The following is a 26136-nucleotide window of genomic DNA, read 5'->3' on the forward strand; positions in this document are numbered from 1 at the left end:
CAAAGAATTTTGTCCTTCCTCTGGGCCAGGGGTGTCCAAAGTTTTTGGCAGGAGGGCCACATCATTTCTCTGACACTGTGTTGGGGGCCGGGGAAAAAACAAATCAATTTACATTTAAAATTTGAATAAATTTACATAAGTTTACATGAGTGAATATATTAAAGATGAACTTATATGAATGAATGAAGGTCTTGCAATAGCTCAAGGCCTATATAAGGTCTTGCACAAAGCAAGGCTGGCCTTTCCTTTGCTGCAGCTACTGTATCACAGACGTGAAACGGCAAGCAGTGGAGGAAGCCCTCATCCCACAGCTCATGCGAGAGGTCAAACAGTCGCCCTCACGCTGAGAGCAGTTGTGTCAGTCCAGTGCGGGCTCCAACAAATCTCCAGAGGGCCGGAGGCTCATTGGAGACTGGGGGCTCCCTGAGGACCGCATTGAGAGGCCTCGAGGGCCGCATATGGCCCCAGGGCCGGGGTTTGGGCACCCCTGCTCTGGACTAAGGGGAACATCCCATCCTGAAGAGACTTGATCTGGGCCCTTCCAGCATTTGGACAAGGATGTACATTTTGCCTGCCCTATGCCATTGTTTTCCATTATGTGGCACACTTGCTTCAGTTACTTGTTAAACACTTTTTGAGTACTTCTTAATAATAAGGTTTGATAATAAGGTTTCAGTGTGGGAGGTGATACTTCCTGGAATGTGAGGTTTGACCTTCTTGGCAGGTAAGGAAAATGACCAGAGAACTATGAGGTTCTTCCTGATTCTTCCAAGTGAGAGCATTTGATGGATCAAAAGTGCAGCACAGTAATCTTCCTAGTGCTCAGTCAGCTCTGGAAATCATGTAATAGTGCTATGTTTCATCCTGGTTTCTGTGTTTTTCATGAATTCATGTCTGACCTTACTTTCCTCCATTTTAAATGAGAATTTGTCTTCATGTAACTGTGAATTACTCTCAAGGTGGGTTCAGTGGCTTGTTTCCTTGATTTATTAAGGTTCTCTGAATCAGTTCAGGGAAAACCCCTATTGTTACAAGCACACACTATCATCAGGGAAGAAACAGGGCAAGAGGGCAAAGCTGTCTGAAGAAGTGAAAAAATATATAATTGTCATGAGGACAAATGGAGAAGCAGCAATCTGTAGAAGTGAAATGGGTAAGGAATTCCTGGGAAGAAAGTGTGGCCAGGATGATCGAGGGAACTGAGCTTCATCACTGAGATCTTGACTCATTCAAGTGGGGCCTGACAAGATTGGAGCTTAGTTCATGTATGCAATAAAGGAGACACTTGCATGGCATTGATCCTTGGAAATTTATGAAAGTACAGGAGCTCTGTTCCTGTAACCTATCCAGTGATTTGATTATTGCATCCCCTGGCCTCCCCCCTCCCCATGCACTGATTTTCTTCAAAGCTTCAGATTACCACATGAACAAGAGAGCAGGGCAAATGGGTGTCATCTAGCAATTTCAACTCCTACGTATATGGTCCTATCACTGGATGTTAAGAAGGCCACTGTAGAAAATGATCAGGAGTACCTCTTCCCTACCAGTTTTCAATCAGGGGGACAATTTCTAGGGCTGTTCTCTTTCCATGTGTAAAACCAACTGACTGAAACCTACAGGAAGCAAACTTCTCTTTAAAGATGCCCAAACTGCAGCGGATGAGTCATGCAGGCTAGGTCTTACCATGCAGTAATGTGGCATTCTTTTCAAACACCAGATTTCAGAGAAGGTCCAATTTTTCTGCTTTTACTTTTCAACCTTGTTTAATTTTTAAGAGTGAGCCAGAGAGAGGGTGTCATTTTTTCCTTTTTTTTGCTCAGTTCTGAAAACATGTATGGCTGGTACTGATAGGTTTTTGAACCAATTTTCTGTGTACTCTTACCTCTGAGGTGCTATTGTGATTTAGTTGATGCTATTACAATTTAGTTGTAGTCATGCTGTTTATTTAAAACATTTGCATCTCACTTTTCTGACTATCAAAGCAAAGTGATTTACAGAAAAACGTAACACAATGTAAATATCAACATCTAAGGATGGCCTTTTTCATATTTCAATTTATAAATAAAAAGCAGTCAAGTAGCAGGACCCCACAAGAGACCAAATATAATTCAACCCAGGCAGGCCACAGGCCTTCTTAAAGAGCCAGGTCTACCTAGGCATCTGGCATGTTGGTGTCCGGAAGAGTATCTCATAAGGCTGTGGCACAATTGAGAAGGCCCTGCTCCTAGTAGACATTTGTCAAGCCCATTTGGCAGACAGGGCCCCAGATGTTGAGCAGAACACAAGAAGGAATATTTGCAAGTCAGTATATACAGGGTGCAGGTGTTATGTAAGGTACTTGGGTCCCAAGCTCTTGGTGGTTTTAAAGATAAGAACCAATACCTTGTACTGATTCTGGAAGCAAAATGGTCAGCCAAAGCAGTTCTCAGAAGTTTGGAATAATATGCTCAAGTACCAGTTGGTTTCTGAGTGCTTTTCTGAAGGACCTAATTTGTCTTGGATTTGTAGGGGGGCTATAGTCTTGGACTATAGTTGAAGTGTTTTTTCTGCCCAGTGTAAACAAGAATGAGAAACCTTTTAAGCTGCTGTGATATCTTCAGTTCTGCATTATGTGCATCTTCTGGAGAGCTTGTTAGCATCTCTTTTCAAACACGAAGTGATTTTTTTTTCTTATGTGAATAACGTTACAGCAAAACGTCCCTTTGTTCCCTCTCTGTGGAAGTTTCCCCCTCCTGCCTTTCTCTAATAGTGATTTAGTGCCTTTCTTTCCAACATGAAGCCTCCTGTCTTCCTCTCCCCTGCAGTGTTAACGAGCTCTACGTGGATGACCCAGACAAAGACAGTGGTGGTAAAATAGAAGTAAATTTGAACATCAGCTTGCCAAATCTGAACTGTGAATGTGAGTACTTCCTTGCAATTGTGGTTGAGTAATCAATATGTTCTTGAGTTGGCTTAATATTTCTCATTCAGATTGCTATGAGTAATTTTCCATTCTTTTCTAGGAAAAAAAGAAAGTGTTCTGTTAAGAATGTGTTCTTTTTTCATGAATCACCCCTTTCCGCCCTCTTACCAAACATTTTTTATTATTAAGTATATGTATATAACAGTTTTTAACAAAAATATTCAGAAAGTATTTTACATAGAAAAATAAATGTGGTTTCTGAAAAGGGCTCCCAATCCAAAATGATGCAGAAGGCGTATCAGTCAATAACTTCTACAAAAGAAGTTCTGCTGCGGTGAAGAGAGCCAGTTTTCCTCTTGCAAAACACAAAGAGGAGCACTGTTTTAAAAAGTGCCTCTATGACAATAGTGTACTAGTCACTACTAACCATAGAAGGGACACAGTCCCTACTGTAGACTATAAGCTCACCTCCACTGCAGCGATACTGTTCATTTCATAGGGACTTGTGCGAGAGACCTACAGAAGTCCTATTGACCATCATGCAAGCAACTGTGTTTGCTGGCTGGCCTTCATATTACTGGGACGTTTTGTGATGTGCTTATTTTTAGTCACTGAGATGCAATCACTGAGGGTTGACACAACTAATATGTAGGAGATACTCCCCTCGCGCACTCTGTCATTTGTGTGTGGTGTAGGGATGCTGTGTGAGGGGGGAAGTTGCTTGCTCCCCCCTGACCCTGCATAAATAGACCAGGAGAATCAGGCAGGTTATTTCAGATCATGAGTACATTTGAAGTTCCCCAGGAAAAGCAATGAGGTTGTGACTTTGGGTGATTCATTCTGCTGCCTCCACAAGTACCTATGAAGAAAATATCTGTGCACATAGCCCAGTGTTAGTCTTCTCTGATTAGCAGTGGCTCTCGAGGACCTCAGATCTTTCCTAGGCAGGCCTTAAATTGTAAATGTTAGGTATTGAACCAGGGTCTTTTTCATATAAGGCTCATAGCTCTGTCACTGAGTTTAATAGTAGAGAGAATAATAGTAGAACTGCAAGTCAGCATCGCTTTGGCAGGGAGCTGTAGCCCAGTGGTAGAGCACCTGCTCTTCATGAAGACCATCCAGAGACCGAGCCTGGGATGATCTTCATGTGGAGCAGGTGCTTTACCACTGAGCTATAGCTCCCTGCCAAACCCACCAGTAGGTCCTGCCCCCCAGTTTTGGAACCACTGAGCTAGAGGGATCAGTGGTCTGGTGTAATGCAGCTTTGTATGTGTGTCCAGTTATGGCCCTTTCATAGCCAACGTCAGTAAAATGTAAATGCAATTATGACCTTGGTCTGTTCTCATAGAAATCTTAGGGATATATTATCTCTGCATGCTTGAGGATAGGAAGGTGTTTACACTTTGTGATGTAGATATTGTGTGTCCCACTATACTGCCCACCAGCCAATTCACTTAGTAGCCAAAATTTTATCTTTGTAGAGGGATGCCTTTGTTTCCTTGAGAATTTTCCTGGAAGAAGAGAGCAATTGTATTCTTGTTGTTCTCATGAGGTAACATGTTCAAAAATCCAAGCGCTGTTGCTGTCTTGGCTTTCTCTGTCACTTGCTGTGATGTTGGAGTTGGAGGGGAGGGATTAATCTGCATTATGATATTCACTAAATACTCGAAAGTAAATTCAAAAGAACACTTAAAGATCAATAAGATCACACCAGTGTAAGAGGGTCAGTCAGACCACCTAGAGGCCATAGAGCTTAATTTATTATTTGAAAACCCAGCGTGTAATTAGTTTGTGAAACTCTTTGCCACAGGAAGTAGTGATGGCATCTTGCCTGGATGCCTTTAATAGGGGATTGGACAAATTTCTGGAGGAAAAGTTCATTATGGGTTACAAGTAATAATAGGTGTGTGCAAGCTCTTGGTTTTAGAGGCAAGTTGCCTCTGATTGCAGAAGCAGGGGAGGACACTGGGACACAGATTGTGTCTGTTGTCTTGTGTGCTCCCTGGGGCATTTGGTGTGCCACTGTGAGGTACAGGAAGCTGGACTAGATGGGCCTTTGGCCTGATCCAGCAGGGCTCTTCTTAAAATGAGTAACGGGTTGAGGATTATTCCTTCTGATGACTTTTACCACTGAATTGTTAAATTTTGAATATAAAAAATTGATTTATTTGTATTGCAAGCAAAAAATTTGTATCTGGAGTAGAATTGTGCCATAATCCGTTGTATTGGTTAACTTTTAACTCTTTTTTGCCTTTTTCCCCCTGATTCCTAAATTTGTAGTGATTGGATTGGATATCCAAGATGAAATGGGAAGGCATGAAGTTGGCCATATTGACAACTCAATGAAAATTCCTCTGAGTAATAAGGATGGATGCAGGTTTGAGGGCCGTTTCAGCATCAACAAGGCAAGTTGGAATCATGTGCTCGTCCTGGGGAAGCACTGTCAGGTTTTGACAAAAAACTGTTTTGAGTCTTTTGGATGAAACATCCTACCAGAACAAGGTTTTGCTCCACTGCTGTGGAAAGCGGAAGGGTTACATAGTTGCGGAAGAAAAAAATAAGGAGAAAAAATATATCATTTAAAAAATGAACCAGGATCTGAAACCACAGTTCAATCCTGGTTTGTGTTTTCTTTACTATGATTTCAACTAAACTACAGTTCCTCAAATTTGCATATAACTCAGAAGTGTTATTTAGCTAAAACCAAAAGTAAAAGTTTTCCCTCTTGTGTGAAAAAGAAGGGTGCATGTATTTATGGTCTTGGACCTCACTCATGTGGCAGGAAACCATGGTTTCCTGTTGCATCAGAAATGGGCCTGTGTGTTACAGAGGTGCCATCTTATAAGAAGCAATTATCTCTTGTGAGAGAGATGGTAAGATGTCTCTTTTAAAATGCCAGCTGCAGTTTATATAAGGACTTGTATGAAATTGTTAACAATTTCAAATTTATTGCCTGATTAATTAGGTGTCCCCTTGATGGAAAGGGCTTTAACTGATTAATTCAGACCCAGTAATTGACTAAATATTGTATCATTAGTCAAAGAGAGGTGGTGATTTTCAGAGACACGTACCAAGATGGCAAAAGTAATACCACAATATAGTGCTCCTTGAGGGACAAATGCTAGGAGTGTGGGCAAATACGAATCTGGATGCTCTTCAAGAGTTCTTTGTAGCTTGTTGATGAGCACAGCATGTCTGTGTGTTTGCTTTTTTTCTTTCTTCCCAAATCACTACACCTTCTGTGCATGAGTCACTGCAGCATAATGGGCTGTGCCCAGCTCTTCACAAAACTGCCTTCTGCTCCAGGAGCTGCTCAGCCGTTAAGGGATGCTGGCTTGGCAAGAGGGAAACATCTTACTGTTGAAGAGGAGTATCTTCACTTCTCATTGTAGCAGAGTCCAAGTTTCTCTCCTAACAGCTGTAGAAAACCAGGCCTGGGGGAGGCCACTTTGCTGGATGGGTGTGTCTGGCATTGGGTAATCTAACCATATAAGGCAGTCCTATGATTCCACAGGGTGGAAAGAGGGAGTGCTGTTAAGCTGCAAGTGTAATGAGGATGTAATCCTAATTCACCCATTTTACACCACAGGCTATGAATTCTGCTGCTGCTTCCTCCTCCCACTAATTTATCTTAGATCACACTGAAAAATTACAAGCAGGACCCACCCATGAATGCTGCAATATAAAAATATATAGGGACGTTGTCTTGTGTTGTTCCATAAAGTTTGATGGCTTTTTCCTTTGCAGCTGTTCTTCATGTCAGCTAGGGTGGCTGGTGACTAACTGCAGTACAGAGACAAGTGAAAAGACAGTGCAGTTTGATCGATATACTTGTATTAATATAAAAAGTGTGCTTGAAGCTCCTGTGTGGGGTTATATGCCATACTGCGTGCTGTCAAGGGTGACTTTCTCTGTACTGTTTTGAGGAAGACATGTTCCTTATGCTGTTTATTTACTCTGACTCTATTATTTTGTGGGGAATTTGTAGTTAGAAGACCTGGATTTCAGCTCCACTGGTTCAATCAGAAGATAGCTAAGTAACCTTCCTCCTCCCATCCCTTCCCCATACAAGCCTTACGCTGACTCTCTTACTACATGGGCCAAACTACATGTGACAGTTAAAGCAACCCTGATGAGCTTAATTGTTATTTAGCCAAAAGCAATTGGATCAGGCCTCCTGTGGTTTGGGGCTAGGCAGGGGAGGGTTAAACCCCCCCCCCAACCCCAGTAGCAGTCCTGATTCAGCTGTTGGCAAATTCAGCTGTTGGCTGTTGAGGGGGTGGGATCCACAGCAGCAGTGCACACCACATTCTAATTCCTGTTCCTGGGCCCTATATGGGCTTCCCAGATATTGGAATAAGTATATGAAATGTGTTGTATCCAGAAGAAAGTCAAGACTAAGTCCCATTGAAATTGATGGGACTTGAGATAGTAATTTCAGCAGGACTTAGTCCTGACTTAACTTTTCTTTTTGAATAAAATCCAATAAGTTTTATTTCAAAGCTAATATCCACCCCCCCACACACACACATAAACACACCTTCCCCTTCCACATGGATAAACTGATTTCACTGAAATGCTGTGTGATGCAGTTCCACTTGTAACATTGTCCCTAAACACCTGCTGATTCCAGAGTGGTCCAATCGCAAATAACATCAGAGCTTTAACTGCTCAACATTGTCATAGCAACTGGAGTCCTTTGGTGAAATCTATGTATTGAGAATTGCATGTACCTGCACCTTTATAAGCATGTTTTGGAAGGTGTTGCTGTAAATGTTGGAGCCCAATTGTTATTTAACAAATACCTGTAAATAAAAATCTGTCATTTTTTAATAATCTGTTTCAACTGGACAGTACTCTTGGCATGTGCCACGGTATCCGATGATAGTGCATTGGCAGCCTCTCAGTCTCTGGTCTTGAGGGCAAAATTTCATGGCAGTTGCAGCCAAAAGCTTGCCTGCGCTCACTTCTAGGTACTTCACCCCACGCCCAGCTGGTCATATGCATGCACAACAGCTTGAGTCGAAGTTTTGGCATGTGGGTATGGGGTAGCATGCCAAATATGGCGTGGTCTTTTCCTGCAGCTGTTGCAGATTGCAATGGTCATATTAAACTGTGCCAAATGAGGAAGAGAAATCAGTGACAAAGCATCTTGAAATGAGGGATGTAACAAAGGACATAAATAGTAGTTTAAGGAGAGCCATAACCTTGTGTTAGATGAGGGTCTGACTCTAAAGAATTTCAGATGTCCCAAGAATTGGGCTGTGACAGTATTTTACCGCCCTGTTAACAAATGTGACTGTTTTAAAGATGAAATGTGGGTGCATCTGCATGTTTGTTGTCATTTGTTGTGCAGGTGAGAGCAGTCCACAGGTCTGATGTGAGAAGCATGGTCTTCACAAATCCAGGAATACTGCTGACATTAGGCATTCTGTGTCTTTGCTGATTGTGTGAGCGAGTGCCATGAATGCTGAACCAGGAGCTCAGGGCTAGGTCCATGCAGATCCACCCTATGTGGCAGGAGACAATTTTGAATTGGCACCACTCCTGAGAGTGCAGCAACTGACATACAGTTGCAGCCATATGTAGTTCATATTGTAGAAGGTTGTAATACTTCAAGGGGTCCTTGGGAGATGTGGGAAGAGATTGATAATAATGTATCCCTTGTACAAAAATATCTCATTGTGGGGGTATTAGAGCATTTTAGACCTCAGCAATCTTTGATGAGTGATTTATTACAGTTTTATAAAATAAGAGAATAGGTATTTACTGGTATGTTGACAAGCATATTCAAGACTTGTACTGAGTCTGACCGCAAAGAGGCCAGAGTCCGTCTCAGAGTCTATTCCAGGGCGGTGGTGGCAGCGAAAAAATCATATTTTTCTGCTGCCATCACGTCTGCGAAGAACCGTCCAGCTGAGCTCTTCCGTGTGGTTTGTGGCCTACTCCATCTCGCGCCCCCCACCAATGGGGAGGAGCACACGGAAGCTCGCTGTGATTAGTTTGCTAAGCACTTCGCAGACAAAGTCGATCAGATCCAGCATGACTTGGACGCCACATTAGCAGTACCTAGTGATGTCCCTGGGGCATCTGTCTATCCTGTCTTGTGGGGTTCTTTCCAGCTTGTGGAACCTGAGAATGTGAGCAGGATTCTCTGGAGTGTGAGACCATCTTTTTGCCCGCTCGACCCTTGCCCAGCACGGCTAATTAGATCCGCCCCCCGGGGGGGGCTGGCCAATTCTCCTCTGAGGGAGGGAGTACTACCTCTGACCTTGAAGCAGGCGGTGGTTCGCCCCCTCCTGAAGAAACCCTCCTTGGATCCTACTAACTTGAACAACTTCCGGCCAGTCTCTAATATTCCATTTCTGGGCAAGGTGATTGAACAGGTGGTGGCATCCCAGTTCCAGAGGGTCTTGGATGAAGCTGATTATCTGGATCCTTTTCAGTCGGGCTTCAGGCCAGGGTTTGGGACAGAGACTGCCTTGGTTGCCTTGGTGGATGACCTGCGTCAGGGATTGGACGGGGGGGGGGGGCTGCATTCCTATTAGTCCTGCTGGACCTCTCAGTGGCCTTTGACACCATAGACCATGGTGTCCTTCTGGGTCGGTTGGCTGAGTCGGGGCTTGGAGGCACTGTCTTGTAGTGGTTCCGCTCTTTCCTGGCTGACAGATCCCAGAAGGTGGTGCTAGGGGATGCTTGTTTTGCATCCTGGCCTCTTAGGTGTGGGGTGCCGCAAGGCTCCATTCTGTCCCCCGTGCTGTTCAACATCTACATGAAGCCGCTGGGAGAGGTCATCTGGAGATTCAGGGTAGGGTGCCATCAATATGCTGATGACACCCAGCTCTTTCTCTCCTTTCCTCCTGATTCCAAGGAGGCAGTCAAAGTTCTGGACCGCTGTCTGGAGGCTGTTAGGAGCTGGATGTGGGCAAACAAGCTGAAATTGAATCTTGATAAGACAGAGGTTGTTCTGGTCCAGAAGTCCAAGACTCTGGTATTGGACTATTATCCTGTTCTAAATGGGGTTGCACTCCCTCTGAAGGAGCAGGTTCACAGCTTGGGTGTGATCCTGGATCCGCAGCTGCTTCTGGATTCCCAAGTAGCGGCTCTGGTCAGGGGAGCCTTTGCTCAACTTCGGCTGATTCGCCAGTTGCAACCATACCTGAGTCACTCAGACCTGGCCACGGTGACCCATGCCCTAGTGACATCCAGATTAGACTACTGCAACGTGCTTTACATGGGGTTGCCTCTGAAGACAGTCCGGAAACTGCAATGAGTGCAGAACGCGGCCGCCTTTGTGGTTGCTGGGGCTCGTCGTTTCGATTCAGTCGGGCCACTGCTTCGGCGGCTACACTGGCTGCCAGTTCGTTTCCGGGCTGAATTCAAAGTGCTAGTTTTGACATTTAAAGCCCTATGCAGCTCGGGTCCAGGGTATTTGAGGGACCACCGCCTTCCATACAATCCGACCCGTCTCTCAGGTCATCAGAGGGGGCCCTTCTGAATGGGCCGTCACCAATGGAGGTGAAGGGGATGGCGGCAAGAAAGAGGGCTTTCTCGGTGGTGGCTCCCCGTTTGTGGAACTCCCCCTAGAGCTGGAACAGTTCCCTCTCTAAAGTCCTTTAGGCGGAGGCTTAAGACCTTTTTATTTACACAAACCTTTTAATGCTGACACAAGGGAGCACAGCCTTTTCTTCCTTTTTAGGGGGGGAACCAATTGTTTTGTTTGTGTTTGTTTTTAAATGTTTGATTTTTATACTTATTTATATTTTTCATGGTTTTCATATCTTATTTGTTAGCTGCCTTGAGTGCTCCTTTCTGGAATAGAAAGATGGGATATAAATTCTACTATTAAATAAATAAATAATATTCTATCTTTTAGATGGAAGTGTAGGGTATAAATGATTAGAAGTAAATAAATACACTCTGAAAGGGGTAGATGAAGTACAGATGAATCCATATTTGCTCTCTTATTCCTAAAGGCATTACAAAGGTGTTCAGTCCTTGACTTCAACATCATGCCTTCATTAGTACTGCATGTAGGAAGACAAATTACATAAGTCCCCTCCGTAGTGGGTGGCTCAGGCTTGAAGTACATATGCAGCAGAATGAGATAGTAAAGTTCTCAAGTGGTTGAAAGCAAAGCACCTCTTAACACTGCAGGTGTTTTTGAAATCTCCCTTATGTGAACAACTCCCTGTAAATAGAAAGCAGCATAACAGAGAATGATGTGAGCTAGACCCAATCTACCTAATGTGCAATCTTTTCTTGCATGGAGGGATTGTTTTTACATGAGGTACCTTTCAAAACTGATGTTCCTTCCTGTGTTCCGAAATGGTGGGCTGCTCTACCACCTGAGGTTTCCTACCACCTCATTCTGCTGCATGTGTAGACTCTCTAGGAGCCTGTGTAGGCTCTCTGTCACTGTTGAGAACTGAGAGTAATAAATGTATTGTTGCTCGCTTTTTAGGTTCCAGGTAACTTTCATGTATCAACACACAGTGCTACTGCACAGCCTCAGAATCCTGACATGACACACATCATCCATAAACTCAGCTTTGGAGACAAGTTACAGGTGAGTTGTGGGAGACTCGGCTCCCAGGAGGCTCAGAGAGAAGCCATACTTACAACAAAGTTGAACACACAGTATGTTCTTGAACAGTCATGTATAACTAGTGGCAGTTATGGCAGAAAAGATTACATTGGTAAGCAAGGTTATATTGCTGGTCCAATAGGGTATTTTAGTTTACCCCTGCTAACTGGATAAGAGGCACTTTTTAAGTGGGTGCTCTTCTTTTATTTCGTGGGGGGAGGGTAACTGGCCCTCCTCACCCCAGCACTGTCTTTCCTAGTGGCTGTTTGCTGGTGTTCTTTTGCATCCTTTTAGATTGTGAGCAGGAAGATTGGGACAGGAAGCCATTAGTTGTTTGTTTGATTTTCTCTGTAAACCGCTTTGTGAACTTCCTGTTGAAAAGTGGTGTTTAAATACTGTTAATAATGAAAACTAAACAAGTTGCTTCAGTGAGGAGGAGTGTTATTTCATCTGGGGTCAGTATACATTGTCTGAAAAACAATACACACTCCAACACTTCAAAGAATATAGAATTTTCTCGTGTGCAGGACTTTGCTATCCATTAATCTGTTAAAACTCTTCCAACTAATTCAGTGGTCTAATGGGCCTTTTGATTGTTAGAATTTGCTGGTAGAGTTCCCTTCTTTGAACTCTTTAGAAGACTGGTCCCAATATTCCTGGGTCATTGGAAGAGGGCTGTAGCATGTACTTTCAGATTATGGACTAGCTTTGTACTATTTGTAGGCTGTATTCATTTCTGTAACATGGGAATGGGAAACAAGTTTCCTGAGCAAATTAACACTTCTGGAGCTAGTAGAGGAGCTTAGTCTTTGCTAAGCAGGGTAGCTATAGTAGCACTGTGAATTATGTGTTCCCAGGATCTTAAGGAAGCCCTTTTGTCTGTTGGTTTTTTGCAGGATGGCTCCCCAAGTCTGCATTATTTGTTCCTCCTTCTATGGTGTTGGTCAAGTGGGGGGGGGGGGAGGAAGAGAGTTGAGACAGGTGTGATGCTGTGTGCTGTAACTTAGTAACAACAGTGCCCCCATATGTTCCCATTCTGTGTTCATTCCTGCAGTCCCTGTCTACCTGATAGTTGGGTGATACTGGTGTGTGCCTTCTGTGTGAGTGGTATCCTTGGGAATGTGAGCCCAACTCGGAGAAAAAACACCTGTCTTCCTGGAGCGTGTAGGAGAAAATTTTCAACTCATTGTTCCAGCAATGAGTTGGATGCAGCAGAATAGCTAAATTCATCATCATCTTCTCCACACTCTCCAAAACTAGACATTATCAGAAGTGGAAGTTTGGGTAACGAGGATTCAGCTGTAGACAGCTGTATCATATCACTCTCATTCCTGTTCCTCTTAGGGAGAACATGGACTTCATTTCACAGCCCTTCTTTCTGAGATCTGTATGAGTTCTTGTAGCTAGTTTCTGATGGAAGAGTTATGCAATGTTGCCTAATTCAGTTTCTTAATAGAGATAGCTCATTACTCTCACCGCTTGTAACCTACTTTCAAAAGGTCTTAGTTCACAGAGTTGCGCTAGTGTTGTCCCCACGCAGCTACTCACCGCATGTACCAACAATACTTTTGACTCTAATCTCCTTACAATCTTGGGTCCTTCATACTAGTGTTTCATTCCACTTGCTTTATGCACACACCCACTTCTTGACAACCATTTTAGCAGCTAGCTGGATGGCTTTGTATTTTACTCTTTCATTTTGCCTCTGACTTCTTTCTGGAGCACTGAAATTTTAGCATATTTGTTAGGTTTTTAATGCTTCTTCAGCGTACTGTACTTCAGAGTACTGTTAAAGCAGTGGCTTGTGAAGAAGGCCAATTCCATGCTTGAGATGGTTTAAAAAGGGATTGATAATAAAATGGCCTGTTTAATTATGCCATTGTACATTATAAAAATGTCGCTGTAAGGCCATATCTCAAAAAGGAAGGAAAGAAAGGGAGAGGTTCTTTTCCCTCTCCCACAACACCAGAACGAGGGGACATCCACCAAAATTAAGTGACAGGAGAGTTACAAGTAAGAGAAATATTTCTTTTCCCAGTGTGTAATTAGTCTGCAGAATTCCTTGCCACAGGATATGGTGATATCACCTCATTACATGTCTTTAAAAGGGGATTGGACAGATTTATAGTAGAAAAGTCCATCAGGGTTGCAAACCATGATGATTATGTGCAATTTCTGGTTTTTTAGAGCAGCGGTTCCAAATTCTTCTGATTTTGGGAACACTGTGAGTTGTTGTGGGGGCAGGGCGGAAGTGGGGTGTGTGTGGCCCCAACGGTGTCACAGCAGTTGCGGCACCATGGAGACCCAGGGGCATTTTACAATACCTGGGGGCATCTTGAAGCCTCCTGGAGGGTCCATCCCCCTCTGTGAGCCTCTACATAGTTTCACTGGACCCTCCAGGAGAGTTCAGGACGCCCCCGGGTACTGGATGAATGCAAACAAGCTGAAATTAAATCCAGACAAGGCAGAGATTCTCCTGATTTGAAAATCCATGATGCAGGTGCTAGATATTGGCCTGCATTGAATGGGATTGCAGTCCCCCTGAATGAGGAGGTCCACAGCTTGGGGGTTCGCCTGGACTTGCAGCTGCTCCTGGATTTCCACGTGGCAGCTGTTGCCAGGGTGACCTTTGCTCATCTTTGGCTGGTGCACCAGCTGTGACTGTACTTGGATCATGCAGACCTGGTCATGGTGATCCATGCCATAGTGACATCAGGACTAGTAATGTGCTCTACATGAGCTGTGAACTGCTTGCAGACCTTCCGGCATGGTCTGAAGACTTTTTTATTCAGGAAAACCTTCTGAGTCTTGGCCTTTTTAATTAATATCTGGCTTTTACAAGCTTGTCCTTTTTATGTGTTGCTGTTGCTCTTCATATGTAAATTATGTTTTGTGGTTGTTTAAAGTTTTTTGGATTTTTAGGGCAGAGTACAGTTGTTTGAATTGCTTTTTTACTTTTTTACCTGCCCTTTTTTAAGCTGCCTTGAGTACCCTTGGGGAGAAAGGTAAGGTAAAAATGCCAATAAATGAATTAGGATTGGGCTCTTAATCTCAAACCCAGCAGTATTATCCAAAAGTTTTTCAGAGAGACTGTAACTCAGTGGAGAGCGCATGTTTTGCATGTAGAAAATCCCAGATTCCACCCTTGGTATCCCCAGGCAGAGCTGGGAAAGATACCTAAGCACGAAACCCTGGAGAAGCTGCTGCTGGTCAGCCTTGAAAATACTGAGCTAGGTGGACACATTATAAGGTAGCTTCCTAAGACTGGATGAGATTTCATTTCTTTCCAGTGCCTAGTTAGTAACCATGATGCATGCCATTGTATAATGCTCAGCCACACCTCTACACCAGATCTCTAAATTGGTTTCAGAGGTCACCGGCTGCCTATGCGCACATTCTGAATCTGAAGAAAGCTGGAGTTGGATGCACAGGTCCACCTACGTATAACCACAGTACCAGCTGCTTCGCTCTTTTCATCGCTACTGTCATTTTGCAATGGCAGATCTTGTTTTGGTTTGGGTAATTGCTGGTGGTGGAGCCAGAAGATTTTGTAACAAGTGAACCTGAATGTCTCCCCCTCCGTGATGTGTGCTTCTGGGTTGTATGTTATCACTCTGAAAGCCCATTAAGGAGCTGGCTTTCCTGAGGTCAGAAAAGGGTGAAATGAAGAATTTAAATTTATAAATGTTGGAGTAAGGAAGCAGCCTTCAAGCTTTCTCAAGAAGAAGCCTTTCAAATTTTGACATGCTCTGTTCTCAGGCTTACATAGACCTGGATCTAAGATCGGAACCAGAATATCTAGAGGTCCCTCTCTTCCTATATGAATCTACCCACCCACTTTGTTTGACAACTGGGACCCTGCCCCATGTCCCTCCTTTTACTGAAATCTGCTTTTTGGGGGCGAGGGGGAGGAATACTCATGATAAGGCCTTTTTAGTTGTATCTCCCAGGCTATGGAACTCCCTTCCCCTGGAGGCCCATTTTGCTTCCTCCTTGATAATTTTAAAGTTTAAAACCATTTTTAAATGGTTTTTAAAACTTTTTCATTTAGGCAGGTGTTTTATAACTTTTCAGTTCATTTGGCCTGCTTTTTTCTGCTTTCTTTTTTTTAATCTCTTTGGCTGATTTACTGGGTTGGTCAGTATTTGTTTTTAATTTGTGTTTTTTACATTGTATTACTGTTTTTAATTGTGTTGTGAGCTGCCTTCAGAACCTCTTTGGAAGCTAAAAGGTGAGATATAAGTCTATGGATAATAAAAATAAAAGCATTGCAGATGATGGCCACCCTCGTTCATAGAAGATTTCTTTTTCCCCTGACTACAGTGCTGAGATTAGCCTTGTTTTAAAATAAATGATGATACAATATATGTATAGCACTTTTTGAAAGTGCATTAAACATCATGTGTAGTATCTTCATGTTGTCCTTATAAGAACCCTGTAAGGTAAGTATTATCGCTATGTTGTATAAGGTTGAGGCTGAGAGAGAGTGATTTCCCTGGAACTACCTAGTGAGAATTCATGGCAGAGGGGAGGTTTGAATTGGGAAAGTCCTGATTTGCAGCTGTATCTCAATAAGCTGTTCTGATTTTTCATCTGTCAATGTGCTTCTGTTGAGTACAGAGCTTTAGTCATATCTCTGTGTAATCCTGCAGTTGGTGCTGTGCCACTTAGTACAGGGTGAAGCTTCTTGAGATGCTAATAATTTGAATTGCACCATAGAAAACCCAGATGTGCCATGCATTTATATTTTGTCTTCCTTGTGTCACTTTCCCTTTTGGTGTAATTGTGTGAGACTTTTGTGAGATACAAAAAAGTCAAATTGTGAGTGAGATTAGTCCCATTAACTAAGATTATGATGAGACTCTGAATATTAATATATTTTTATGTAATACACTTATATAATGCAATAGATTTTTTAAATTTTCAATTCCACTTAAGGTCTGTAATGTTCTTAGCTTGATAGTTTGAATGTTTACAACTTATCTTTATTATTTTTATATGAGTTTTATGAGGAGGATGAGAGAAAAATCTAGCAACTTGCAAAGTCCTGTACTTGTACTGGTATTGAGGGGCTGCCAAGTAGTGTATTTCTTGTGAAGATCTCTGATCCCACATGAGGCTGAGCGATAACATGAAAACTAAACTGCACACAGTGTAGTGAATCTAGAAGGAATTTCCTTCTTCCTCTTCCCTATTTCTGCTTGCAAAATTGAGGTATTTCACATTTCAGCTAGGTTGTCTTAAGGAAGTGTAAAAGCACAAATTCTGTGCTCTTTCCTTGTCCAGGTCCAGAACGTACATGGAGCATTCAATGCATTGGAGGGGGCAGACAAGCTCAGCTCAAACCGTATGTATTGTTGTATATTGCACACAAACCATTTGTGTCATTTTCAGGGCCTTTTCTGGTATGAGTAAAGAATCCGTGTATTTCCTTAGGGCCCAATCCCATCCAACTTTCCAGTGCTGAGGGAGCAGCAATGGAACCCCAAGATAAGTGAACGAATGTTGCCTTACCTTGAGGAGGCTTCCATCTCCATGACTGCCCCACCACCACAGAAGGTAGCGGATGCCTCATTGACACGGCCTCATCAGGCTGGAAAGTTGGATAGGATCTGGCCCACAATGTGTTTTGGATTGATTGTAAAATGGCTTCTGTCCAACTGCTTTAGCATCAGTGAGCTGTGAATAGTGCAGTCCTGGAATCTAGTTTTATGAAGCATTCATTCAACTGTTAGAGGAAAACATATCATAATGAGATTTATTTCCAAGTGAACAGCTTGATAGATTGAAATGTATATGTAAATAGCTGATAGATATTTGGACCTAATAATAGTTTGCTGCATCTAACTGGTCTGAGGCAGTCAGGGAGAGTAGTATGCTATAATACATAAGCTACGTAACTAAAATAAATATTATCAAGTAATATTACAGTAATCACAGGGACAAGAGATATTAGGTGAAACCTTTCCCTGGCCAGAGCAGAGGGTCGAATATTGGTGAATTTTGAACATATCTGATTGAGATGTGCAGAGTCCCACAATTTTGGGGAAAAGTGGCTTGTATGATACAATTGAAGTAGGAGTATACAGTTTTCTTAAGCCCATTTGTGGTATTGCTAGATTACTTAAAAGGAACTGTAGAAGCAAGGTATTAAGAACTGTTGTGGAATCTTTTAGAAAGCTGCAAAACTACTAATTGCAAAATATTGGATTGCAAAATATGATTTCACTAAAACCATGGCTAACTAAAATACTGTAATATCTCCTACAATTCAGGGGATATAGCCCTACAAAACCAAGTGCTGTATGAAACAAAACTATAGGAGATAGTGCTGAGAATATGATGGGAAACAGGTGCTGATTGGTCTGTGCGCTAACCAGAATACTCTGCTCCCATTGGCTGTAGTAGCTAACAATTGCATCTGTGACAAAGAGTACTATAATGAAACAGTGCAAAGGGAGCAGCATTTTGAGAGGTATTACTGTATGTAAAAAAAACTGAAATGGCTGTTAACTGAATATCTTGAGGAGAGAGTGGATAATATAGTAAAAATCTGGGGGAAAATGGTTGCCATTATTATTTAATTTTGTGAGTCAAAGATATAATAAGGATATTAATCCTTACTGGATCTTTTATTTTACATAGGCTATAGTGTACCATGCATCTGTGTGAAGTTCTGAAATCTGAATACGTGATTAACTGTAATTTTGTTAAATGATGATACACACACATACTTCATAAACAAAGCCAAAAGAGACATCACCATTTTGTGTGGCGGACAATTGGCAAAATTATTAGGTGTAGTGATGAGTGCTGGTGTCAAAGCTTCTAAATAAGTTGTAAAAAGCACACATTTTAAGAGCTTATGAAATGATGTAGACATACAATGGGAAATGTGCACTCATCACCATGTGCCACAGGTTTCAGGCGGTAGCCAAACCCATGTAAGTGACATTTGCTAAACCACATTCTAGAAAACACTCATGATGCTACAGAACTGGGGTTGGCACTAGGAATCATATTTTCCCTGCAGAAAGGAATTCTGGTTTATGTACTGTCCACATCTATCTTCAACTTTGGAGAGTCACAGACAGCATATTGAGCTAGATGGACCAAGGGTCGGATTCAATAGAAGGCAGCTTCATTAGTGTTTGTATAATACTTCCAGGTGTTCACAGCACTTTGCATACATTATTCTCCCTGACCTGGCATGTTCTCCTTCCCCCCCCCACACTGTTTTTCCTTCCCTTGCTATCCTTCTCTCTTGCTTTTTTCCCTATTTCCCTTCTTTCCTCTCTCTCTCTGTATGTATGATGTGTGTGTGTGATTCAACTTCCTCCCTTTTCTCTCTCCCCTCCCCAGCTTTCCCCTCATTTTCTTCCTGGGTTCCCCCTTCTCCCAATGGCCTAGGTTTTCCTTTCTGCTGGCTTTTGCTGTTCCAGCTGGGCTGTAATGCACTCCTTCCTTCTGGCATCTTACTTTGGATGACAAAGAGACAGACCTTTCTTTTCTTTCCTCCCTTCCTGGCCTGGCTTCTTAGGATAATGGCTGCAACCCCTGCAGGCAGTTTCCCTGCAGTTTCCCATGATATGGGGTTGTCTAACTCCTCCTGCTTCCTATGTTCTGTACCTTTTGAAAAGGCAAGGCAGGCATAGGAAGGAAACTGGCTAGAGCAATAGAGACCGGACTGGGGGGGGCAAGAGTGCCCCCTAACTTGAGTCTGTACTCTGATTTGCCTCTTCTTGATTGCCTGAGACCAGCTTCTGCCTTTTTAAAAGATGGAGACAGAATGGAGCAGAAGTTGGAACTGGAGCCCTAGACTTGATACTTCTTACCCTGGACACTGGTGTCTTCATACGGACACAGTGCTAACCCCTGAACTATTATACCCATTATAGCAGCTCTCAATCTACCTTGTAGATTTGTGTCCCTGCTAGGTGATTTGACTGCTGAAGCTGCCTTTATACATGGGTTCTTAAAGGACTGCTTTCTCCTATATGACTTGGCCTATTCTTTAAGACCAGTTTCAGAGGACCTCCTCAAGGTACTCCCACTGTTTGAAGTTTCAGTGGTGGTGCCCTCTCTTTGGAATATGCTCCCAACTCAGTGTGTGGTTGTTTAGCTGCCAGGTTAAGGCCCCTTTGTATCTCAAGACTTTAACTTAATGTATACTTTTGCTGTTTTGTTGGTTTTACTGCCTGCTGCTCTTTAACATCCCATTTCGTTTCTAATAAGTGGCTTTATTCTTTCAAATCAGAGGTGTCCAAAGTTTTTGCCAGGAGAGCCACATCAGCTCTATGACACTGTGTTGGGGGGCTGGGGAAAAAAAGAATTAATTTACATTTAAAATTTGAATAAATTTACATAAGTTTACATAAATGAATATATTAAAGATGAACTTGTGTGAATGAATGAAGGTCTTGCGATAGCTCAAGGCCTATAAAAGGCCTTGCACAAAGCAAGGCTGGCCTTTCCTTTGCTGCCACTGCTGCATCACAGACATGAAACAACAAGCAGTGGAGGGAGCCCTCATCCCACAGCTCACATGAGAGGTCAAACAGTTGCCCTCATACTGAGATCAGTTGTGTTGGGCCAGAGTGGGCTCCAACAAATCTCTGGAGGGCCAGAGGCTCACTGGAGACCGGCGGCTCCCTGAGGGCCGCATTGAGAGGCCTCGAGGGCCGCAAGTGGCCCCAGGGCCGGGGTTTGGGCACCCCTGTTTTAAACTCTTACTTATTCTTGTAATTTTGGCTTAATTCTCAGGACATTATTTCCCAGCAAACATCTATACAGCAATTTTTTGCCCCCGTTTCTGAACATGGGCTCATTTCATTTTTTTTCTGTCTATACAGCCCTTGCCTCCCATGATTATATACTGAAGATTGTCCCCACTGTGTATGAAGACATGAGTGGCAAACAGCGGTACTCATACCAATATACTGTAGCCAATAAGGTAAGCATGCATCAGGTGCCAGAAAGGCTTCGTTTAATGCAAGAGACCCTAGTGGGCCTTCAGTTTCAAATCCCATTTCTGGTGGTGTTCTCACTTTCATTGTGCTTTGTGTTTGTGAAGTGAATGCAATAGCAGCACCTGCTGGAGAAGTGAAGAACTGAAAAAAAGAGAGGCTTCTGCTTATTTTGCTAGTGCCAATCCATAGCATGAAAATAGAAGTTTGGAATTGTTTTTTGTTCCCATAACTTGCTCCTTCTCCTGCTCCTTCCAAGCGGAAATTCAGGGCAATGACTAGTATCTGGAGCAGAATGGCAGTTTCCCATGGTTGTAGCAATATATTCTGGTATGGTCATTCAGTGCCTTAACTTTTGTCACTGAACAACTTGAGAAAGATGCGCCTGATGTTCATAAATTGTTTCTTTTAGGTTCAGATCGTTTTTAAAGTACTCTGAGAAATTAAACTAATAATTTTAAAACATGCCTTCTGAATGTGGATTGTCATGTCATCTGAACATATATTTGAACGACTGATGACCAGGGTGCACATAGAATTGCATGTGGAATTGCCACTAGAGATCATGGGGACCAAAATGGTTGCTTGAATCCATCCTAATTGGACGGGAGCAATTTTTCAAGGGATTCAGGAAAGAAAATCACATACAGTGAACTTTCTATTTAATGAACCTCAATTGGCAGCACCAATGGAGCTCTGTAAGGCAGCTAAGTATGGAAGGGGGCTTAGGATCAGGCTGAACAGTCTTCCAGGGATCCCTCGGCACTGGCGCTCTCCTTTTCACCTTTGAACAGGGCGCTCTATGAACAGGGCTGTAATTCGCTATTCCTGAGGCAAATGTGAGAATGGAGAGGTGCTTCCTGAGGAGCCCTCCATCCCTAGAGCATGTTCAGGAATAGAGAAACCTCATCCCCATTTCTAGAACACCCTGTTTGAGGGTGAAAAGAAGAGCTGCAGTGCCAGCGCCAGGCTGAGGGAGCCATGGAACAGGATGTGGTGATGGCGTCTGGCCTGGACGCCTTTAAAAGGGGATTGGACAAGTTTCTGGAGGCAAAATCCATTACGGGTTACAAGCCATGATGTGTATGTGCAACCTCCTGATTTTAGAAATGGGGTATGTCAGAATGCCAGATGCAAGGGAGGGCACCAGAATGAGGTCTCTTGTTATCTGGTGTGCTCCCTGGGGCATTTGGTGGGCCGCTGTGACATACAGGAAGCTGGACTAGATGGGCCTATAGCCTGATCCAGTGGGGCTGTTCTTATGGAAAGTAAATAAGCCTGTCCCGAGCCTCTCCCACACCTTTCTAACTACCTTAAAGAGCTCTGTTGGCACTTCCTCTCTCCACCAAGGCACTCTAGGAATGACAGTTTTTCTCCATTCCCAGAGCACCCTGATGGAGAGTAGAGCAGCAGCATCAAGGGAGCTTTCTAAGATCAGGGTTTAACAGAATAATGGAAGGAAGTGGTGTCCAAAATTAATAGGCTTTCAGCATTAATGGACATCACTTCTCTCCCCTTTAATCCTTTAAACAGAGGGTTCACTGTAGTTCCCACCTTCCACATCTGCCAAGTTTCTTCTAATGAGCAAGCAGCCCTTTTCTGCTGTCTGTACCTAATCCAACACCCTTTTTCAAATGAGTGCTACACATTCAGTGTAAGATGAAGATCATACTGTGATATTCTTGAACATTATGAATTGTCACTTGTACAGACATTTCAAGATGTATCTTGTCCTGACAATTGTCTCAGCACTACTTTATTAATTGCCAGTGTAGTATAGCATGTAAGAGATTGAGCTGTGACCCATAAACTTACCAGATAGTCTTTAGTCAAGCCACAGTCTCGTCCCCAGTTTTCCTACCTGCGAGCACCACTGTCGGCACATGGGGAAGATAATAAAGATCAGTCTTACAGGGTTGTTGTAAGAATCATTGGAGTATGGTGTGTTAAAGCGCTTTGAACTCTCTAAAGTGATACATAAACATTAGCTGCTGCTATTATTACTCCTAACTTAATTGGTGGTGTTCACATTTTCTTTTACGTACTCCTATCAATTCATCAGCACCCACTAGAAACCCTGTTTGTAATCTTCTGTCCTTCCTCCACCATGTACAACCCCTAGCTAAGGAAAAGGGAAGCTGCCCCTATCTTTTTTCATTTCATCGGTGCTAGCAGAGTTTTATGCTAAAACTATTTTATGTACAGCATTGGTGTTGGAAGTCTACAGATAATGCACATGTCTAATGAATAGTTGTGACATGGTGACAAAGAGAAAGAAAGCAAAAAGTTAAGCCATATAATGTTCAGCTTATACCGAAAGGCACCCTGTGATTTTTTTAAAGCACCCTGTTTTCCCTGACTAACACATTGCTAACAGTCCACCACACAAATCTGGAGAGAAAATTTGGAAAAGCAGTATGGTCAGCCTCCACTCTTGGTATTTCACAGCATAGGGTTATAATTGGAGTTGTTCAGATGAGCCAAGACTCAAATGTCTTAGGAAGGAAAGTATGACCTCAGAATCTCAAAAATGGTCCTTTTTCAAACTGCAACGCAGGAAAAGTTTCCTTCTTCTTAAAAAAAAAAAATTAAGAGAGGAAAGTTGGCATCATTGGAATGTCCTGGTGCAGTTCTCATAGCACAAGACTAACCATGGCTGCGCACATTCTCCCCCTAGTCCTCTCCCATTCAGTATTTCTTCAGACCTCTTTCAAGAACACCCCAGTATGCCTGGCTCTGATAACATTCTGCTTACGTTCTAGTCATGGAGTGCTGTGCCAGTTCACATCACTGGAACTTCAAAAAGAATGGAAAGTTGATGCTACTGTGAGCATTCATAGAACAGGATTGAATGGGGCTTTCTTTATATCTTTGTCCTTTCTGCAGATGTTTGTGATATTTTGGTGGATATGAGCTAAAAGTTTTACTTCATCAGTAATTGGGTCTAATTGTCATAGAAGTAACTAACTGGGATGAGGACAAAGAGTATCTAGAACACAATGTTGTCAGAGTGGTTATACTTTATGCCTTTCATTCTTTTGTCATACTTCTTTTTTTCAGGAGTATGTGGCATACAGCCACACAGGGCGCATCATTCCAGCCATCTGGTTTCGCTATGACTTGAGTCCCATCACAGTGAAATACACAGAAAGGCGGCAACCCTTGTACAGATTTATCACAACAGTGAGTTGCCATCGTAATCTTCCTCTCAATTTTGAGCTGTTCCCTTATTTTCCAGATGTTCAGGTGGAACTCATGAGAAGGAGGTGGGAGGGCTATAAAGCTGAATACAACCCACTTGCAACCAAGGGAAACTAAAGTATCTGCTAGGAAAGTAGGATAGCTTTTGATGCTTTCATGTGATTGTTGAAGCATGTCTTGGGGAAGTATCTACCGCTGGGGTGCCCAAGCAGTGAGCATACTGTGATGGTTTTCTTTCAAAAATATCTTGATCAAGCTGTGGATATGGGCACACAGTGCCTGGATTTATCAACCCCTTCACAATGAGTTTGCATGGAAATGCCGTACATCCACATGTAAGGAAAAGCAGAAAAAGGAAAATCAACGCTATAGCAAACAACCCTGTCCCCCAGAAGAACTGTGCAGTTGCAGTAGAGGAAAACCTGACATGTTCATTGTGAGGCCACTGCTAGTTCTGTTGAGAGTACCATGTTACTTGCAGGACTTAAAGCAATCCCAACATGTATATATATGCATTGTAAATATCAGTCTGTAGCCATCCCAACAACTTGCATTTAAATGAATTTCTTGACAGTGTTCATATCACATTGGCCTTGTTTTCCTAGGAGAGCCAAGAGTTATGTGAACATCCTTCACTTGCTATTTTTGTCACTTTCCTTGTTTAAGGGTGTTATATAGCTGTATCGACTACTATGCTACTCTTTAGAAACCAGGAGAGGGAGAGCAAAAATACTGCTAGGTGATTAAAAGGATGCTGCTTTGATGGTTTATTTCTGCTAACTTCACAGGAGATGTATATCCCTCCTACCAGGATTTCCCAAGTCTATTGCAGCATGTCTTTCATCTGCATCCTTGCTCCACAGATCTTCTACCCCTTTATACAGAGCTCCTTCAAGGGTTAACTTGGTGTGCCATATTGTTGGGGCTGGCTCAGATGAGCTCCAGATCCTTTTTCCCCACTAACTGCCCGCAACGTGGTTCTGCCCCATGGGGGGGGGGGGAGTCTGCAGCCCTGCTGAGTCTCTGCCGGTGGGTCAGCAGAGGCCACACTCCAACATAATAAGTAATTGGAACCCAGTAGTGTTTCAACTTTGGGATCAAGTTCTTCATCCATGCAAAAAGTTATTGCACAATCTGAGCTCTAGTAGTAAGTGCCTGGTATGGACGACCCAGACGTTCTTCATTTATCCACGAAATGTCCACCAAAATCCACTCCTGTCTTGCGTATACCGTCTCTTCACCGCCACCATATTAAGGCACAGTCCAACTTGCTATGGCTGAGCCTAGAATGGACTGAATAGAGCTGCTGTACGTTGGGATGTATCGTTCTCAAATTGTTTCATCCCAATTCAGTGACTCTGTGGTCTGTCATCGTTCCTGCCTTTGCTAACATTACCAGCTTCCTCTCCTGCATCTTGGTTGCCCTGGAGATTGGCTTGTCGTCATTGCTGTGGTGAAGCTGCAACCTTCTGGCCCAGCCAGAGATTATCTGCTGGTGGCAGCTGGAGTTATTGTCAAGTTGGGCAGTTCTCAAACACCCCAGACCTTGATAAGCTGCAGATGCTTAGTTAAAAATGACAAAGGAGGCTCAGGGAAGAAGAACCTGCTGCTCCTTTTGTTTGAGTCTGTTTACCGGGCTACACTCACGCAACTGTCACATAAACGCTGCAGTATTTTAAATGTATATTTTAATTCACATAGATAGAAAAAGACTTTACTGGGGCATGAGGGAATTTATCCAAGTTTGGAACTGTAAAATTTCCTATTATTACCTCCAGAGGAAGTGGAACTTTTTACAGCCTTTGTCTGTGGATGCTTTAAACATGGCAGTTGAGAAAAATAGTATTGAGATGAGTGTATGACTGGTTAGTGGGAGGAATTTTGTTGCTAAAGGAGGAAGAACATGAATATATGAATTGTCTATCCTGAATGCAGTTTACCTTGGGAGGGTGCGCGTATGTGTGTTGATGAAGTAAAATATTTTTACTCCGCTTTTCCACGGGAAAATGTTCAAAGCAGCTTACTGAAAGAAAATTTAACAACCAATCAATCAATACTAACACAACAGAATAACAAGCAAAAATAATCACAAGAGCAAAAGATTTATAATTTGGGCAATAATTATACCAGCAAGCTTCTGGCTTACCAAAAAAAGCCAAGTGTTGTCTTCACACTGGAAAGTCAACTGTCAGGTTATCGTACAAACTTCTTTGGGGAGGGATTTCTGAAATCCAGGCACTTAGTCCAGCTGGCTCCACCTCTCATTGCTGTAACTCAAATGAGCAGGGCCTCTGCTGTTGTTCATTGTCATTATGGTTCTAAAGTGCGTCAAGAGCTTGTTTGTGAAATAATAGGGAAAGGAATGCTGTCATCAATAAACATCGCTTTATCCACTTCTATAAAACATTCAGCAATATTATATTAATGTTATTATTAATAAATAATTGTATACCGCTTTTCAACAAAAAGTGGTTCGCAAA

The 26136-nt window shown here is 42.8% G+C and overlaps 1 protein-coding gene across 2 annotated transcripts in view; it reads left to right on the plus strand.

Moving 5' to 3' along the window:
* Positions 1 to 26136, plus strand: part of ERGIC1 (endoplasmic reticulum-golgi intermediate compartment 1) — a 90417-nt gene that overhangs the window by 54568 nt on the left and 9713 nt on the right. Inside the window, exons 4-9 of one of the 2 annotated variants that reach the window (XM_066615888.1) lie at positions 2805 to 2899; positions 5183 to 5307; positions 11367 to 11471; positions 16776 to 16836; positions 20342 to 20442; positions 23516 to 23638. In XM_066615888.1, the coding sequence (XP_066471985.1) occupies positions 2805 to 2899; positions 5183 to 5307; positions 11367 to 11471; positions 16776 to 16836; positions 20342 to 20442; positions 23516 to 23638 (610 nt within the window). The remainder of the gene's footprint in view (positions 1 to 2804; positions 2900 to 5182; positions 5308 to 11366; positions 11472 to 16775; positions 16837 to 20341; positions 20443 to 23515; positions 23639 to 26136) is intronic. The other variant, XM_066615889.1, reaches the window with a different exon arrangement.

This window comes from Tiliqua scincoides, chromosome 2 (genome assembly GCF_035046505.1).
Source record: "Tiliqua scincoides isolate rTilSci1 chromosome 2, rTilSci1.hap2, whole genome shotgun sequence".
Classification (NCBI taxonomy): domain Eukaryota; kingdom Metazoa; phylum Chordata; class Lepidosauria; order Squamata; family Scincidae; genus Tiliqua; species Tiliqua scincoides.